We start from the raw sequence: 18197 nt of genomic DNA, 5'->3' as shown, positions 1-18197 counted from the left end.
GGCCATACTTGACCGGCAGGTCAAGAAACAACCAAAAGTGGCAGGAAGAAAAAGGTATTTAGAGGTTGCCCTGGCCGAGCCAATCCCCTGACATGAACCCCATCGAAAACCTCTGGGCCATAGTCGACCAGCAAGTCAAGAAACAACCAAAAAAACCAACTTCAAAGAGCGATCTATTCCAAGTTTTGTAGCAAGAGTGGGCAAAAATCCCACAATCTAAAATTGACGAGATGATTCTCACGATGCCCCAAAGGATCAACGAACTCCACAAAGCAAAAGGAAGATCTACTAGATATTAATTAAATTATAAATATATCAATTCATGTGAATATGCCTGAAAATTTTCATTTTTCTGAAAAGGTGGTGTCTATTTACTTGTGACCACGCTGTGTACAGTGTTTCCCCGAAAAATTATATCAGTGCATATGACATTAGTAAGGGCTGTTTACATCTCAAACTTTTCAGGCTATTATTGTTATGTGTGCCAAATTTTCATAGTTTATTAAGTGCATAGTTGAGTGAATTAATGGAAATATATTACAGGGTTATTTTGCTGGTACACACTGTATATATATATATATATAAATCTTTAAAATGCATAGTATGCGTGTATGAAAGTATGGGTTTAGAGGCTTGTTTTTAAATTTTAATTGTTATATGTAGTCAAAGACCATATAGACACTGCAGGTGATTTCTTTCAGTCAGTGCCTCAACCTACTTTTGTTATGTTTAATTTCTATGGTAACTTACAAGCCATTTCATATTATGAACTTTACAAAAGAACTTGAAGTTAATACAGTGATTTTATGTTTGACTTGTAACTTAAAACTTTCTAACTTGTGAACTTTGCTGTCTTCTAGGAATCTGTTACACAAGAATATCAGCAAGTGAAGACCATGATTTCTGACATTGAGAAAACTCTGGTAAGAAGACTGAAGAATAACTTTTTGAATTGATTTCTTAAACTTAAATCTGTAACTTTTAGGGTACTTGTAGGATCCTGGTTTTGCTGAGTGTAACAGAACTGTGGAAGATGACACAGATCATAATTTTATAATCAACAAAAAGAAGCATAAACAAAAACTTAGTTTGTAGGTCTTCTGAATTGAAATTTCAGCTTTTCACCCATGTATCTACCCTACTTGGCATATTAGCATCTTTTTTTGTAGTTTTCTTTTGTGTATTTTTAGGTGTATTTAGTTTTTATAGGCTTGTATAACAACATCTGTCCTGCCTCCTTTTTTTTTTCAAGTTTTTTAAACCAATTTTAACAAGTTTATTTTTCAAAATTTTTCTCTTGAAAAGAAAATGTATAATCTATATTGAAATGCTGTATTGCTTTTCTTTAAGTAACCTGATGCATTGCAAACAGCTTTCATATGACTGAAATATGATGGTGAAATAAGCAACCAAGTGTGGTTATTCAGTTCAAGAAACTTAGCAAAGAAAATAAATTAGGACTGAAAAAAAAATTTGTAAACACAATTTAGTTTATAGAAGCTATGAGTGCATTATCTAGAGCCAAAGCTATTAAGTAAAATATGATATGAATTGAAGAAAAGGAACTAAGGTTCAAAAACAAATTCAAAATTTCCCAAGGAGTGTTAAACAATCCTTTTCATGAATTTAATGTTTCCTGTTTTAAAATATCTCAACACTCAAGACCTTATGGGAAGATTGTGGTGATCAGATATCAGTTGTTGTCATGTTTAGTAGACTCTACAATCACTGGATCATGGGTTCGAATCACTGAACATACTTGCCCTTTCAGCTGGGGGCATTCTAATGTGATTGTAAATCTCACTTTTTTTGTTGGTAAAAGAGTAGTCCAAGACGTGGCAGTGGATGGTGCTGACTAGCTACCTTTCCGCTAGTCTTATCATTTCTAAATTAGGGACAGGTAGTCTTTAAGTGGCTTTGCATGAAATTCAACAAACAAACAATATAAGATCATCTAATCTAATTATTAATTCATTACTTTGTTATTGTTATGATTACTAAATACTAATTAGTTTGTATCCTATCAGGAGTCACACACAAAAAACCTGCATATTTCATGAAAACATAAAGATGTGTGTTTAGAGTACACAATTTTTTTTATTTTGTTATAGTTAACTGCATATACTCAGTGAATATAACTAAACCTTACCTGAAATTGAAACCAAAGCCGTAGTAACAAAATTACATGAGAAACAAGACGGAGAATTATCCACTCTTGTAGAGAGACATGATCTCAATAATTGTAGGAAATTGTTATAAAAGTTTCAGTTTATGGATTAAAATATCTGTTTATTTACTTTTAGGGTGAAAAGCAAGTTAATATTGCCACACTGAAAGAACAGAAAGTGGAACTAGAAGGTAAAATAGTAGGATCCCCAGATCAGTTAGTTAAAGAAGGAGAAGAACTGCGACTGAAGTTAGAAGAGCTGAGAGCAAGAAAGAAAGAATTGGAAGACCAAAAGAAGTCTATGATGATGTGTTTTGAAACCCACAAAATGATGGCTGAAAGAGTAGATAGTGCCCTTGAATTTCTGAATGAGTTTTTGGGCAAGATAAGGGAATACAAGTAAGAAGCGATTTCCCTGAAACTTATAGTTCATTTAACAGGTATAAGAGTATCATTTAGATTTTGTGTTTTAGAGAAAAATATGCTAGAAATTAGTTTTAAAATATTTTATTAAAGTGAATATGAGAAGTCCAGTTGTGAGAAAGGAATACTGACTTCATGTGTTCAATCTGGTCATGAACTAATGATTCCTTAATTAGTGGCATTTATGACTACATAAATCAAAATTATCATTATGTTAAAAGATTTTGAATTTTCTACCCTTACATTATTTTTTTAGCTGTCTTTTGGATGCTTTTCTGATGCACTTCCTCTAAAAGTAAGCTGAGACGTTTACTTCTCAAGTTCTCTCCCCTTTCTTCTTTGTGTAAAAAGCAAAGAAAATTTTTAATAATGACAATTACCACTTTGTTTACCATGTATAACCAAGTTTGAAAAAGTTATCTCAGATACATTGTATATATATATATATATTTCTTTTTTAATTAACAAATGATTACGATTTAACCTTTTAAAAAAATTGGTAATGCATTATAATTGTAAATAGTTCTGTTGACAGGTTGTTGTGGTGACCATCATTCATTATCAAGGGTTCTCCATGCTTTACAAAATCAGTTACTAAAAATTATAAAGCTAGAAAAAATCTCTTTGAATGTGATTTCTAGTATTTTAAATCTGTTTCAAGTACTTGAAAATTTAACAAGACACACACATTAGATTCATAATGACTTTACATAGTGGTAGTGTTGCTTTATTTGTTCTTTTTTACACACACATCAGAATCTCATTCACAAAATTGAGCTACTAACCTTATCTTCATAGTTTAATTTTGTTTCCTGTTGTAAATAAATTTTAGGGACAACATCTTTTACCCTTTTATTCAGAAATTCACTAAACAGTTGCTTATTGAATTAGTTTTTTAAATGTGCTACTTATTTTCTGTGGTATATATTTATAATTTGACTGGAAGAATCTTGTGAATCCTGATCTTGATTTTTCTTCAAACATCCCAATTTGCCTGGAATAACTGGTAGATTTTATTATTAAATATATTGAAGAAATCTTGTTAGAGTCTCCAGGATTTTTTTAGATAAGCTTCCCAGTTACTTCAATATACAGACCATTATATTCAGTCACATGTTTCAAAATTTTATAGTATCTGATACCTAAACCACAAAGATGTTTGAGAATAATTTAAAAATGAATTTTGGAAAAGAGTAATAAAACACCCTACATTTAATCAATGTCTGACTGATTACAAAGACATTCTCCACAATATAAATAAAATGAAACTGTGAGACAAATCCCAAGACTATTATATTACAAGTTAGCTCAAACAATATTTGTACTGTGATTAGCTGATGAAAAATGACATCACTGTCTGGCCACTTTGCATACATTAAGTGCAATGATGAACAGATATACTGTGCTCACGGCAGTAACTACATAAATTTTTGAATAACAAAACATTACAATATTTGCACAACAGAAAAATCAATACAGAATATAATGTAATCTCAGTTTTGACAATCATTATGCTGATCAGAAGATCCTAGCAAGTCACATAAAATAGGAAATCTTCTTAAAGATGAAAGAACAAGTTGGTGGTCACAAACAAAGATTTAAGTTTAAGAGAATGTTTGGTGGTGTTAAAGAACTTACAGTGACAAAGGTTGCTAAAGTGGTCACTTAACAAAAGAATCATGCATCCATCAATTTCATGCACCTCATATCATAAAATTTAAAACATTTGTCTTTTAAGACATTTAACCCAACATATTGTTTTGATTAACATTTTGATATATATGAAAATACTTAATTTCTAGATAAGTAATCTAATTGAAATATTAGATAACTGAACGATGTAGGCTATTTTTACCTAGTTTATCAGTTTCCACATTTTTTTGCTTGGCCCTTGATACTTTGATACCTTGTCTGCAGTGTTTAGAGTTTTTTTTCCTTCTGCATCAGATATATCTTTGGTCTTAAAGCAGCTATTTTTTTGTCTCTTTACTTCATCTCCTTTCTCTGCATTTCAATGGTAACTTCAAGTTCCATTGCTAAATTGTTCTGATTTGAATTTGAAGAATTTTCAATACATGTTTCAATGTCAGCTCCATGTTGAGAACCCGAAACAGCTGGCTTCATTTAGAAGCTTTTGCACTCAGGCTGCACATTCACTCTGCAACACTTCATTATTGCTTGCATTTCTTGTACTCAATGCACCTGGTTTTAATCTTGGTTTGCTTTTGTGACCACATAGTTCTTAAAATCATCACTACTGAAGTGGTCCAAATACACATGTGACTGGTCTTACTTAAGGGATCAAATTTGTCTGCTGTTTTGTATCTATCAACCCAAGTTTTTTATCTTTCATGGGAAATTTATAAAAACTAATTTTACTGTTTTTATCACAATTAGAACAAACAACCACAGCACATCTACAACCATCTGTCATGATGACATATTTTTGTCAAAGGCAAATGAAATCTGAACCAGAAGCAATAACAGATTCTCCGATTTTCAAGTGTTTTAACAGGTGTGCATGGTACGCAAGGTGGCACATGGCAAGGCAGTGATGTACATTACAGAGAGCTACGAGTCTTTAACATACACTAAATGAAAGCCTTGCAATTTAATAGTCTTGGGCGAGTCCTAGTAAATCTTCAAATTACTGATCAGTAATTTTAGGGTTAAGTATGCAAGTAACAAGTTTGAGTGCAAGATAGAAATATACATTTTAATGGTTATTTTCTTCAGTAAAAAGTGTGATTCTGAAGAAGAAAAATTTTATTGTTAAATACTCTTAACAAAATTGATACAAGCTATTTAATTCTTATAATTTCCAAAATATTTTAAACAGTGCTTGATTTAATAAATGCGTGCTATTAACTGCACAGTTTAGAAGGTTGTAAAAATAACAATAACAAAGTGCCAACCACATGTCAGTAATGAGTTTTATTTGCAGTCAGTGTTTCCAGCAATCATTTGCAGTCTTTATCATGCAAAAGTAGGTTTGATCTCTGAAAAATAATGTGCTATTTTACTTGCTTAAATTTCTATATTCGGCATTTTGTAACAGTAATAGTTTTGTTTATGATATGCATCTCTGCTGATATATGCCAGATGGTTTACCATGTTTTATAATGATTTTTTTCAGTGATATAAATATGTACTAACATATAGATATTGGCTAGTTGTGAGAGAAACAAATGATCTTTTGCCTGAAATTATAAGTCAGTAATTGTTTTTCAACCATCTCCCTTTTGCTTTTAGTTATACTAAAATCTGATTAATTAGCACTGTCACGTAGTATATTTAGCTTGCATCCTCAGGCTTATATGTAAATTTTAAAACTCCTAGGTCTATTTGTAACATAATTATGAAGTGCAAAGGCCATTTTGTAGATGATTATATTTATATGAGAAATAATTAACTTAATTGAGAATTGGGCTACACTAATTTAATAAATTTATTACAGAATATTAAATTGCAGAAAGGATTCTATCACCATGAGTTTACAAATTATGTTAAAGAACACACCTGCCAAACTTCAGCATAAAATTTGCCTAGATTTCTGTTTACTGTTCTTTGACACAACGAAACTGAAGATTTTCGTCTGTGAATAACTGAAATCTTATACCATAAGATATGTACACATTGATTTTATGGGTTTGAACAAATTGTTTGCCATTAGGCTTAAATTAATCAGTGTGTTTTCATTGTGCTGCAAGAAATTATCAACTGCAAAGTTCTGCTGCAACATCATGCACACCTGGCAATGGCTTTTCATACAAAGCCTATTCATACAATTCAATTGTTTTTATATCAAATTCACATTTTGAAAATTCAGTTTTATAGTATTTTTTTATCTTTTGATTAATCATAATCCTATCATTTGCCAAACTATCTATATTATTAATTAAAGGAATATTTTTTATAAATTAACACATTGACTGCCACGTAATGAATTAAATATTCAAAAGGTGCTGAGGAGCAATCACAGTGTCTCAAACTCAAATGCCACAAGAGAAATTTGGCTTAAAAACATAATTATCTGTGGGGCACATGGCATCCAATGTGTTAAATCTCTAGCATTTATAATCTTTTTATTTTGTTAATAAACAATGATTTCTTAAATTTATTTGTATTGTGAATGTGTGATATATTGAATGGATTTTTTATTTCTTTAGTATTTCATATACATTATTAATATCTGCACATATATATATTTCTACCTAATTGATGTTACTTAAATTTTGTTTAAAATTTGATAATCAGTTTTTTCATAAACTTTTCCCTATCATTATTATTTTGTTGTTGTTGGTTTTTCTATTTCTTTTAGTGCTGTAAAGTAATGGACTGTAATTGAAATTTTATGATTGCTACATATAAATGTTTTTCACTAATTTGTGTTATAAATACATGATTTAAATATGAAATTGATAGGTTTAACTCTATAGTTACTTCATTTATATATAACTTAAAACCAAATACAGCCATTAAATCCATATACGCATTAACATAATTTGTTTCATCTAGCAAATCAGTTGGTTTATTTCACCAACGTAGATTAAACTTTCAATTTTATTACATATTTATAATGTTTTAGTTCATTTAAAAACTTGTATCATAAAGATGTGGAATACATAAAATGTCATTTCGATATTTTAAGTTTTTAATTCTTATACGAGTCTTAACATATCAGGCCCGGCATGGCCAGGTGGTTTGGGGTGCTCAACTTGCAATATGCGGGTCACAGGTTCGAATCCCCATCACACCAAACATGCTCGCCCTTTCAGCCGTGGCTCCATTATAATGTGATGGTCAATCCTACTATTTGTTGGTAAAAAAGTAGCCCAAGAGTTAGTGGTGGGAGATGATGACTAGCTGCCTTCTCTCTAGTCTTACACTGCTAAATTAGGGATGGCTAGTGCAGATAGCCCTTGACATACCATTACCCCACAGACATATTATACTGTTTACAGTTATAAAACAATTGATATCCATCTAACTGATATCTGTTTACTTCTTCTTTAACCATGTCTCAGTCAACATTAGTATATATATATCTTAAATTCTAAATTGTACATTATTAATTCAGTCTGCTCAGATATGTTTTATGTGCTCATGTTTATGAGTAATAATTTTATTTATTTATTTTTTTCCTGCCAGAAATATGAACATTTCATATTTTTATTTTATTTGAGCATATTGAGGCCTTTTTTATTTTTGTTTGATAAGTATGTTCAAATTCTTTCTTCATTATATTCTGTTACTTTAGTTACATCCTCTTTGTTTCTTATTCTCCATATTTTAGACTTTTGAATTTGTTGTAAAGGCTTTGTGACCTGGCATGGCCTGGTGGTGAAGGCACTCAACTCACAACCTGTGGATAGTAGGATTGAATCCTATCACTGAACACACCCATCCTTTCAGCATTGGGGGCATTATAATGTGATGGTCATTCCCACTATTCATTGGCAGAGAGTAGCCCAAGATTTGGTGGTGGTTGTTGTTGACTAGCTACTTTCTCTCTAGTCTATCACTTAAAAATTAGAGACAGCTAGCATAGATAACCCTCAAATAGCTTTGCACTAAGTTCAACAAACATAAAGGCTGTTTTAATGTAAATGTTATATGTTTATTTAAGTAAATTTTCCCTTATTTTAATTTATGTCAGTACTACTCATGCTGTAATTTTGTTTGATAAGCGTGTTCAAATCCATTCTCCATTATATTCTGTCACTTTATTTACATCCTCTTTGTTTCTTATTGTTTGTTATCGATAGTAGCTCACATGAGTCATCTAATGTACATTTCTATTTACCAAGGAGTTTCTCCTGGGTGCTCTAGATTTAATAATTATTATTTACAAAGGGCCCTGGAAAAACTACAACATGCTCCAGGGTGTACTGTATATGAGTTTATAGGATACCCTAGAGTATAATAGTGCTCTGGAGCATGGTACTTACTAACTGTTAACATGTAAGCCTGTAAGTTGCTTTCACTGATCCTTATGTGAATTTTATTGTCAATTTTTTGTACAATTTTATGTCCATTTTCTCGTTGTTCTTCTGGTTACTGATGAACTTTTGTTGTTTAGATTTTGTGTTTGAAATAACCCAAGAAATATTTTTAAAAGTCTAATAATATACAGTAATTTTATGTAGGTTATTTATAAATTGTGAAGTACATTAATTTAACTGGTATTGAAATGTGCAAAGTTATGCTAGTTTTTTTATAAATTTAATTAACATTTGTTATAAAAAATATTTTTTGCCAAATCAGTGTTGTTTATTATATACGTATATTGCTTACCTATGTATATTTGTGGTATGTGTATTTTTTTATTATTATTAAACTGTTAAAACTGTCTTTCAGAATCTTAGAAATCTGAATTCAAAGAATGATTTTTTTTAAGACAAAAAATAGAAAATCTTGATGCTGAAAGAGTAAAACGCCAAGATGCAGAAAAAAAGTATGAAGAGTTACATAAGAAAGTTGAACAACTCCACCTTAATCTTCAAGTGAGGAAAGATCAGGCTGCCAAACAAAGCATGCAGCATCAGAAACAGATGCACTCTTTGCAGGACTTAGTTCAAGAAACATACAGGTTAATGGAAAAACTAAATTTACTCTTATAACACTAAAACCTGTACAAATGCCCTTGCTACTGGATGTTTGTATTTGACCCATTATGCCATGCTCTGGAGCATCAAAAGTTTTTCATCCATTTTTTATTAATTATTTTATTTCGGTGGTAGACAGGCAGTGATATTCACTGACAGAATTATATTAATTTTGAAGTCAGTACTAGCTCTTCTTCACAGTATAAAATTACAATGCAAATATGAGACATTTCAGATGTGTTTTGATTTAAATACTTCAAGTTATAACCCAATTCTATCACTGTTGCAACAACAATTGCTTTGTTACCATCTCTAGTTGAATATAACAAAAGACTATACCAAAATCAGTGAGACCTGATTGTTTTCTGTCAAGGTTATTTTAGATGAGAAAGAATGCTTCTATTCTTTTCTAATAACATATGATGAAAATTAAAGAAATCATTATTATTAAGATTAGCAAAATCTCATGAGTTCTAACAGTTTCATGCTTTCAATGGCTCACAAGTTTTAATGCGCACTATTAAAAGCCAAGGAATGAACTGAACTCCAACAGGCGTTTTTTTTTTTTGTGTACATTCCTTCAGATGAGTTAAACCCCTCAGACCCAATCAATCCTTAACTTCCTTTAGTTTTGATACTTTTATCTATAGAAGCTCACATCAGTCGTCTAATGTACATTTCAATTTATCAAGGATTTTCTCTTGGGTGCCCTGGAAAAACTACAACATGCTCCAGGGTGTACTGTATACGAGTTTACAGGATACCCTGGAGAATAATAGTACTCTGGAGCATGGTGTAACAGGTCATTTATTTTACCAACCAAAGCTATACTAGTTTAAAAAATGTGGTGATTCTAACATTTTTTATTACTATTATTATTATTATTTTAACAATGAGGTGAGATTCAATGTTTATAGTGGCTTTAGATGAATCAAGTAATTTAATAGGTAACATATATTAGTTTGGTTGATTTAAATACTTTTAGAATTTACACTAATTTAAATTCATAATAGTCTTATTAGTGAACTGTAATGTCATCTACCCCAGTACATGACTGTTTATTTCATTTATTGCTAACACAAGGCATTTTGTTTCATGTCTATTCTTTTGTAATAGCAGTGTTGACAAGTATCCTTATTATGTATCGCTGACTCATTTATTTTATAAATTTAATGTTGGTTGTACACTGGAATGATAAAAAGTTTAAGAACAATTATGTAGAAACTTTAAAGATATATTAATCTAATCAGTGAAATAGATTGTGCATTGCTTCATATAATGAGTAAATAAATCATTAACAGGTCCCCTCATGAGCCATTGGAGGACATTTTTGTTGGGGGTGAAAAAATGACTACCCAATACAGTTTTTCTTTATTTGAAGTGAAATTTTTTGAACATTTGTATTGGCTAAAAAGAAGGCATTTCCCACACTCTTTTAGTATTGGGGCTGCGAAAAGTGATTTTAAGCGATAAGCTGACTGAAATCAATCAGTGTATCACAAGCTTAATGGCCAAGTACAAGAAGCATGGAAATCTCCAAATGACATGCAGAGATATTCAGGAACCATTCAGAACCACCTTGGTAGATATTGTGCAGCAAGCCGAGTACAATATTATGCCTGTAGCTGCTTTCAAAGTATTTCTGTCTGCTCATCCTACTGCTGACTATCGTGATGCTTTGACCTTCCCTATCGAATCGCAGGTGAAATTGTTCATATCTCAATTGAAAGTTAAACATAAAAAGGTGATAGCAGAAGCATAAAAGGTTGGCAATTGCTCAATTAATGATGCTGATAATGTGGCTTTATTGATATATACTGGATTTACTCCCAGTGGGTAGACCTTAGTACTAACTAGTATGGAGACTTAAGGATGCTGTATTTCTATTAAAAATTTATCAATTAAAAAAGGAAGACTTGTCTCGAAGTTGTCTTGAAAAGATGCATCCAAAACCACCCTCTTTGGTAGTTTCCGGATTGAACTTTTAATATTCAACAAATTGTGGTGCAAAGACATCCCCTTGGCACCTGAGGGACATGTTAAAACTAACTGGTGATGTATTAGTTTCAGAGTCATTTTTGCAGTGTTACCAACAGATCTATTATTAAATGGTTTCAAGAATTATGACTAATGGAAAATAAAACACAATTAATTATGTAGGTTTTTCTTATTCTGTTTAGAAGGTAAAAAGTGTTGTTAAAGTTGGGATTACTGAACTAAAGAGGAGGTGTAGTTATGCTATAGGGAACATTTCACATTTTCAATTTATAAAAACAAACTCGCATGACATGTGGTCATTGTAACTGTTGCTTGCAGCAATGACTGAAATATGTGCAAATACAAAATTCATTGTTTTTATTAAGAAAATGTTCTGAGATATGATGTCACAGTCTTTTTTATTAAAATTTCTTACTTTTATAACCCTTCTTTTAAGTTTAAACCATCATGTTCAAAATAGCTTCTGATTTTATAATTTTTACTGTGAATGTAACAAGTCATATTGTGTTTGTAAATAGCCAAACAATTTATTTAATGTTAAGTCTTCTAATTAATTATGTAATATTACTAGTTAATTTTTTGCACAAGATAAAGAATAATGATTTACTGAACTGAGAGACCTAAGTTTAAATTGGAAAGTTTATAGTCTTCTTCCCCTCATTACTAATGTTATAAAAATATTACATTTCAATACAAAATCTGTGTATGATTTAAAACTTTTGTTATCACAGTTTTCTTTTTGTGCATTTTTTTGTTCTCAAAATTATTAGAAATATGTTTGGAACTATTGTGAAACTTAATGGCTATAGTAAAATTACATCCTAGTAACAGCATATAAACACATTTATAGAGAATCATTCAAGTTTAACAAAGCTGTGAAAGAATAGAAAAAATACATTTTGTAGAATAAAACAAACACATAACTTGGAACATAGTTTTAGTGAAACATGTATGCTTAAAAACTCAAATTACTCTACTTCTCATTTTTCAAAAATCACTTGAGCAGTAGTTGATAAACTACCATGGAGTATTTAATTTAAATATTTCATGAATCTTTCATGTATTTGACTCTGCCACTATTACATGTTGAGTTTCTCTAGTCTGAGCATATTGCACCAGACTGTGAGTCAGAGGGTCTAAGGTTTGAGTTGCTACATGTTTAATATGCTTCATGCATAGATGGCTGATACTGCTGTCTAAGTGCTCACCTTCTGATCAGCAGTTCTAAATTATATGTGGCTATGCCTGAATTTTAAGAATGTCTGAACTGTATATTTAGTCCATGTGTTGCATAAAGGTCCATTTAGATTAAAAACACCAATACCAACATGCTGACTTTTTAAATGCAGATTATTTTTCATTTGGCAATATGTCTGGTAGCAGATAAAAAAAACATTCGTTAGATGAATCATATTTCCATTAGTCATCTTATTAATCAGTATTTCATTCTAATTTCATCCAGTCTTAAATAAAAAGAACTGCTTAGTCATTTTATTTGTAAGAGCACATGTGGAAGATTATGATATGATCAATAAGTTGTGATGGGCTTGTAAAGGAATTAAAAATGTAATTCTTTTTAAACTGTATATTCAGAAGCAAATAATCTTCATTGTTTTTAAATGTTTTTTTTTAGGGAACTTGAGAATTTGAGGCAGAAGAGTAGATCAGGAAATAAACCAAATGCACCATTTGGAGATATGAAAGAAAAACTGTTTTGCCAACTCAGAAATATTGAAGAGGTCAAATCAAAATTTTCCGAAAGGGTTAAAAAGGAAAATGAATCCCTTCTTGAAAAGGTAACTTCTAAACCCATATTGTTGTATTAAACTTGTTCTGTACTTGAGATGTATTTAAGTTACAGAATTCCAGTTATCTTTGATCAAAGCAGTCTGTGGACTTGAGAACAAAGATTGAGGATAGTATTTTTACAGTGCTACCCACATAAGTATTATTAAATGCTTTCAATAATTTTAACTAATAGAAGATAAAATACAGTAAATATGTTTTTTACACTAATAAATTTTCTGATTCTTTGTAGAAAGTAAAAAGTATTGTTAAGAGTGAAGGTTTCTACAAGTTTGCATTACAACTATAATGTTTTATATTCAAAAATGTCTTAAGATATTCATGTTATTTTATTACAACATTCCATATATATGCTGATTATTTCATTTTTGCTGACCTTTGCTTTTACAATGTATGAAGATAATCCAATCCTTAATGTTCAAACAAGTGGAGCAGGTACTAGATAGTCGTATCATCACAAATGCACCACATATTGTTTGATATTACAATTTTGGAGCAAATACTGTCTTCATAACTTGTAATTTCAGGAAAAGCTACAAGAGGTAGGAACATATGAATTTGGGAGTTTTAATGTTTCTGTATTTCTATTAAGTGTAGTTACATAGAAAAGATACATCTTGGACAGTAAACATTTTTTCAGTTGCTTATTCTCTAGTGTGTTACTAACACTCCCTACTTTGATATCATTGTTTATTTACTGTATCTTTAAAATGTTTGCAGGTGAAAATATTATAGGTGTATTGATTATAATTTTACTCATTTGAAAGTAGAATTAATTCAAGTATTTAACAATCTGAGTAGTCATTCAGTGAAGCTTTTAACAGAATGATATGTTTATGCAATATAGGTTTAATTAGATTAGTGTACTATACATGATAGTTATTATGTCACATTAGTGGTAAAGTAACTTGAAGCTGTACTTCTGTTTCAGCTTTGTTTTTAAAAAAAAAGTGTTTCTATTATTTTGCAAATAATAATTGTAGGATACAATTATTGTTGTAGAGATATATTTAAAGTGTTTAATTTGTGTGAAAATATATGTTGTTTTCTTGTTACATACAGTTTCAGAGTTTTGGATTGAATTAGATACAAAATAAACCTTAGTATGTAACTGTTGCTGTACTGTGAAAACCCTTCAGTTAGATGTATTTTTACCATTGTTACTTCTGCCACCGAAGGTGGACGGATGTTATGTTTTCACCACTATGCGTGTGTGTTTGTCAGCAAGATTTCTCAAACAGCCAAATGGATTTTGACTAAAGTTGGTATACCTTTGGACTATGACCTAATTAGAAGTGATTAGTTTTTGGGAAGTCCAGGTCACAAAAATTCAAAACAATCACTTGTTAACATGGGGACCAACGTTTCACAATTTTTGCTCTATAACTCAGTCAAAATTGATTGGATTTTGATTAAACTTGGTGGACATATGTAGAATATTCCTCATTGTCTTGCCAAAAATGGTCCATGCCCTTCGTATTTTTTGAGAGTCGAATATGATCAACATTGTTTGGTGGAGGTATGCACTCTACTGAGTACCCTTCTAGTTATTATGCTTTTTACTGATAATTAAGGAAAGCAATGTATTATAACTGATTCTTCTTTAACATATATATATAATATTTGATTTTTGTCAAATGAGATGAAGAATGAAGTGAATATAAATTAATACAATTAACGTTCTAGTAGTAAAATTGCTTTAATCTAACCAACTTACACTCAGTTTGATTTATGGAATTTCCAGCTTGATAAATACAAAGAAACTGCAATGAAAGAAATTTTAGTCCAGCAGAGAGAGTTAGAAAACATTTTGGAAGATTTGAAAGATACATCGGAAGAAAACAATACATCTCAGACATTGTAAAGAGAACAACTGTTATTTCATTTTAATTGCATTTTACAGTGATTGTGAATTTTGAGTTTTGTATACTCAAGAGTATTTTATAATAAACTTTTCTACTCTTTAGTTTGCACAAAATTTATCTTCATTTGTAAGCATGTAAGAACAATTTGCTATTTATATTTCTAAATATCTTTAAACACAGTGTCATGGAACTTTTTAAAATATGGTTGTATTCATAATAGCAAGACAAAAGGAAGTAATAATTAAATATTAAAATTTTAAGTATTGGTTTAGAGAAAATCTCCTTAAGCATATTGCCCACAGTGGCTACACTACCAGGTTTCTTTACCACCTTTTTACTGTCATTTTTTGACATTTCAGAAGTCCTCCAACATATACTTCAAAAGAACCCTGACATGCTATTTGCATATATATGTAAAGTCTTCAATTAAAGGAACTTACTATAGTAAAAATAATTACATAGAGGTTTATACTTCTTATCCATGGGCAGGTCTCTTAACATACCTTATAACTTCTTGTTTTGGTTGTTACTCTAGTTCTATAATAGCTATAAATATCGGAATAATTTATATATTTCAATTGTTTAGGTTTTGTACATCTTTCTAGCAGACTTAATAACTATTAAAGTTTGATTTATTTTTTTAGATGGATAATTGAATAATAACAAACAAAAGTATTTAACTACTGAAAGTTTTATTATAAAATATGTAATTGTTTTATTTTTACCTTTGAAAAACGTAAGTTGAACATAAAATATGTATGTTTAAATTGTCTTTGATTTAATTAACATGAAAATGTAAGTAAAAATTTATATAATGATTTGAGTATATTTAGCTATGAATGTATAAATGTTTAATAAAATACAAAATTCTGAAGTTTCTCTGAGCTTTTATGATTTAACTTGTAACTCCACACTGGGCTGGAGATCAGGTTCCTTGGATTACACTATGTTACTGCCAAAAATTGTGCACCAAAGTTGGGAGCTGTAAATTCATTATAAAAGTGACAGTCATATCCTACAATTCAATAAGAGTACCTCTAGAGTTTGTGGTGAGTGATGTTGATTAACTTCCTTTTCTCTAGTTTATCACTTGAAGATTTGGCACTGCTATTGCAGATAGCCCTGGAGAAGTCTTGTGCAAAATTCAGTAAAACAAATAACCGCACTTTAAGAAATGTTACTCTTCTTTCTGCTGTTGTGCAAAAATAAACTTTTTTCTTTTTTAGAAAATGTTTACAGAAGATATTTGTAAGACATTTAACTGTACAGTGTTGGGTTTAATGCACTAACAGTGGAAGTCACTGAACTAAAACCGAATATTTTGTTTTTTATTTTGTTGAATTGTTGAAACCAAACACAATGCAATTTATTTAACTGAATTGAAACCAAACATTTTCATATTGATGCCAAAATATATATTCAGTTATATCCAAGGTTGGCTCATCACTAAAAAAAATAAAGAGCACCTGAACAAAATCTACTTTGTCAAAATTGGCCTCAAAATGTTAACCTTATGCATCATTAGTTCAACCAATAGATACATGCTTAGTGTACTGCAATTCTACTAGTTTGTGGGATTTATTGCTGAATACTGAAGAAAGAGGGAATGACAGTGATTTAAGACTTAATGTAAATAATTAGATTAACCATTAAGACAAAGTAAAATAAAGTTGTGAAAACACTAAAATTACTATAAATTATGACAACTTACCATTTTTAATAACATTTTGTGGAAACAAACATTTTTTCATTAGCCATTTCTTTCTTCCTTTTACTTGCTTCCTTGTGCCATTGTAGACAGATACATCTCGTTATTTCTTCACTTGTTCTTCTGTGTATTGTCAGTTTTCTTTCTCCGCCTCAATCTTTACAGATGATTCATTGCATTTTGTAAGAACTTTTTGTATGTGCTAATACAATGTTGTATTACTGTAGGCATGGGCCATGGCACCTTGTCAGCAGGTTTGAATTATAGCTTCAAAATTACTTCACAGCCCTTTTTTGAGAATGATGTTACTTTGTCATAACTGTCATTATTGGATGCTATAGATACATTTGGTTTGATTTAACTGTCATGTCAGTAGTATACTTGCCCCCCTACCTACATTTAAAGTAGTCATTCAGTAGTAGTAGTTCAGAGGAAGTGACTAAGTATTTCACATAGTAGAGATTCTTACAGAGCAAGAGATCATGTTTGTAAAGTCATAGGTGTTAATTCCATAGACTGTCACCAGAAAGATAGTGCTCCATATGGTGCTATCAGTGTGGTGATAGTTTCATAAATACCACCAGATAAATCTCTTTGATTACACCAAAGGCTGTGGTAGTATAACAGGTTGATTACATCATATTGATTGTAATGGAGAGAATGTATTTTATTTTAATGTTGATTGAAGTTTTATGTAGAAAGTATGATATAAATCTGTATATCCATAAGTGATTAACCATACATTAATTAAACTTGCAACTTAATGTAGTAATCCTGAAGACGACTACTTTTCATGATTATTTTTACATTAAACATTCAAATCCTCGATATATATCCTATGCATCATATTAACTATACATAATACGATATGCCTAAACAAAAACACATTTTTTAGATTTATTTAATATGAATGTTTTAGTTCGTATTAAATTCATCATTATCTGTATAGCCCTAATTATCTGATTTTACATTAAAGTTATTAATCTCTACATCTTATGATATGAAGATTATCAAACATACTATAAAGGATAACATCGTTTTATATGATCAGGGACTGTTTGATCAGACATGTATTTTAGATACATATACTTTTGTTAGAACAATTCAAAACACAAATGTAACGTTTTTCAAAACAGATTTTCTGATGTATATAAACTAAAGAGAATAAGTAATTAGATAACATATCTACTTTTTACAAAATAGAACACAATGATTTAATAATTAATATCTTTAACTTAAACAAGACCCAGTGGTTAGGGTGCTAGACTCACAATCTAAGAGTTGCGGGTTCGAATCCCCGTTCCAACAAACATGCTTGCACATTCAGCCGTGGGTGTTATAATGTGATGGTCAATCCCACTATTCGTTGGTAAAAGAGTAACCCAAGAGTTGTTGGTTGGCGGTGATGACTAGCCGCCTTCCCTCTAGTCTCACACTGCTAAATTAGGGACGGCTGACACAGATAGCCCTCATGTAGCTTTGCACAAAATTCAAACCAAAATACTTATAGATAAACCCAAAAAGTAGTCTTGCTTTTGTAATAAACCACATATTAATACTAATATTAAACTAGTATATGTATAATCATGCACAAAGATATGAATTTGTATCATAATAACTGG

The 18197-nt window shown here is 30.5% G+C and overlaps 1 protein-coding gene across 1 annotated transcript in view; it reads left to right on the top strand.

The window, feature by feature from the left end:
• Window positions 1–15511, top strand: part of LOC111088772 (kinetochore protein Nuf2-like) — a 36936-nt gene extending 21425 nt beyond the window's left edge. The window contains exons 9-13 of the mRNA XM_022399707.1: window positions 861–923; window positions 2304–2566; window positions 8991–9182; window positions 12830–12992; window positions 14747–15511. Of these exons, the coding sequence (XP_022255415.1) occupies window positions 861–923; window positions 2304–2566; window positions 8991–9182; window positions 12830–12992; window positions 14747–14866 (801 nt within the window). The 3' untranslated portion in view covers window positions 14867–15511. The remainder of the gene's footprint in view (window positions 1–860; window positions 924–2303; window positions 2567–8990; window positions 9183–12829; window positions 12993–14746) is intronic.
• Window positions 15512–18197: the final 2686 nt, after the last annotated feature.

The sequence above is a fragment of the Limulus polyphemus genome, unplaced genomic scaffold (genome assembly GCF_000517525.1).
Source record: "Limulus polyphemus unplaced genomic scaffold, Limulus_polyphemus-2.1.2 Scaffold4399, whole genome shotgun sequence".
NCBI classification, from domain to species: Eukaryota; Metazoa; Arthropoda; class Merostomata; order Xiphosura; family Limulidae; genus Limulus; species Limulus polyphemus.
Note: the sequence above shows the minus strand (reverse complement) of the source record. Positions and strands in the feature narration are given on the sequence as shown.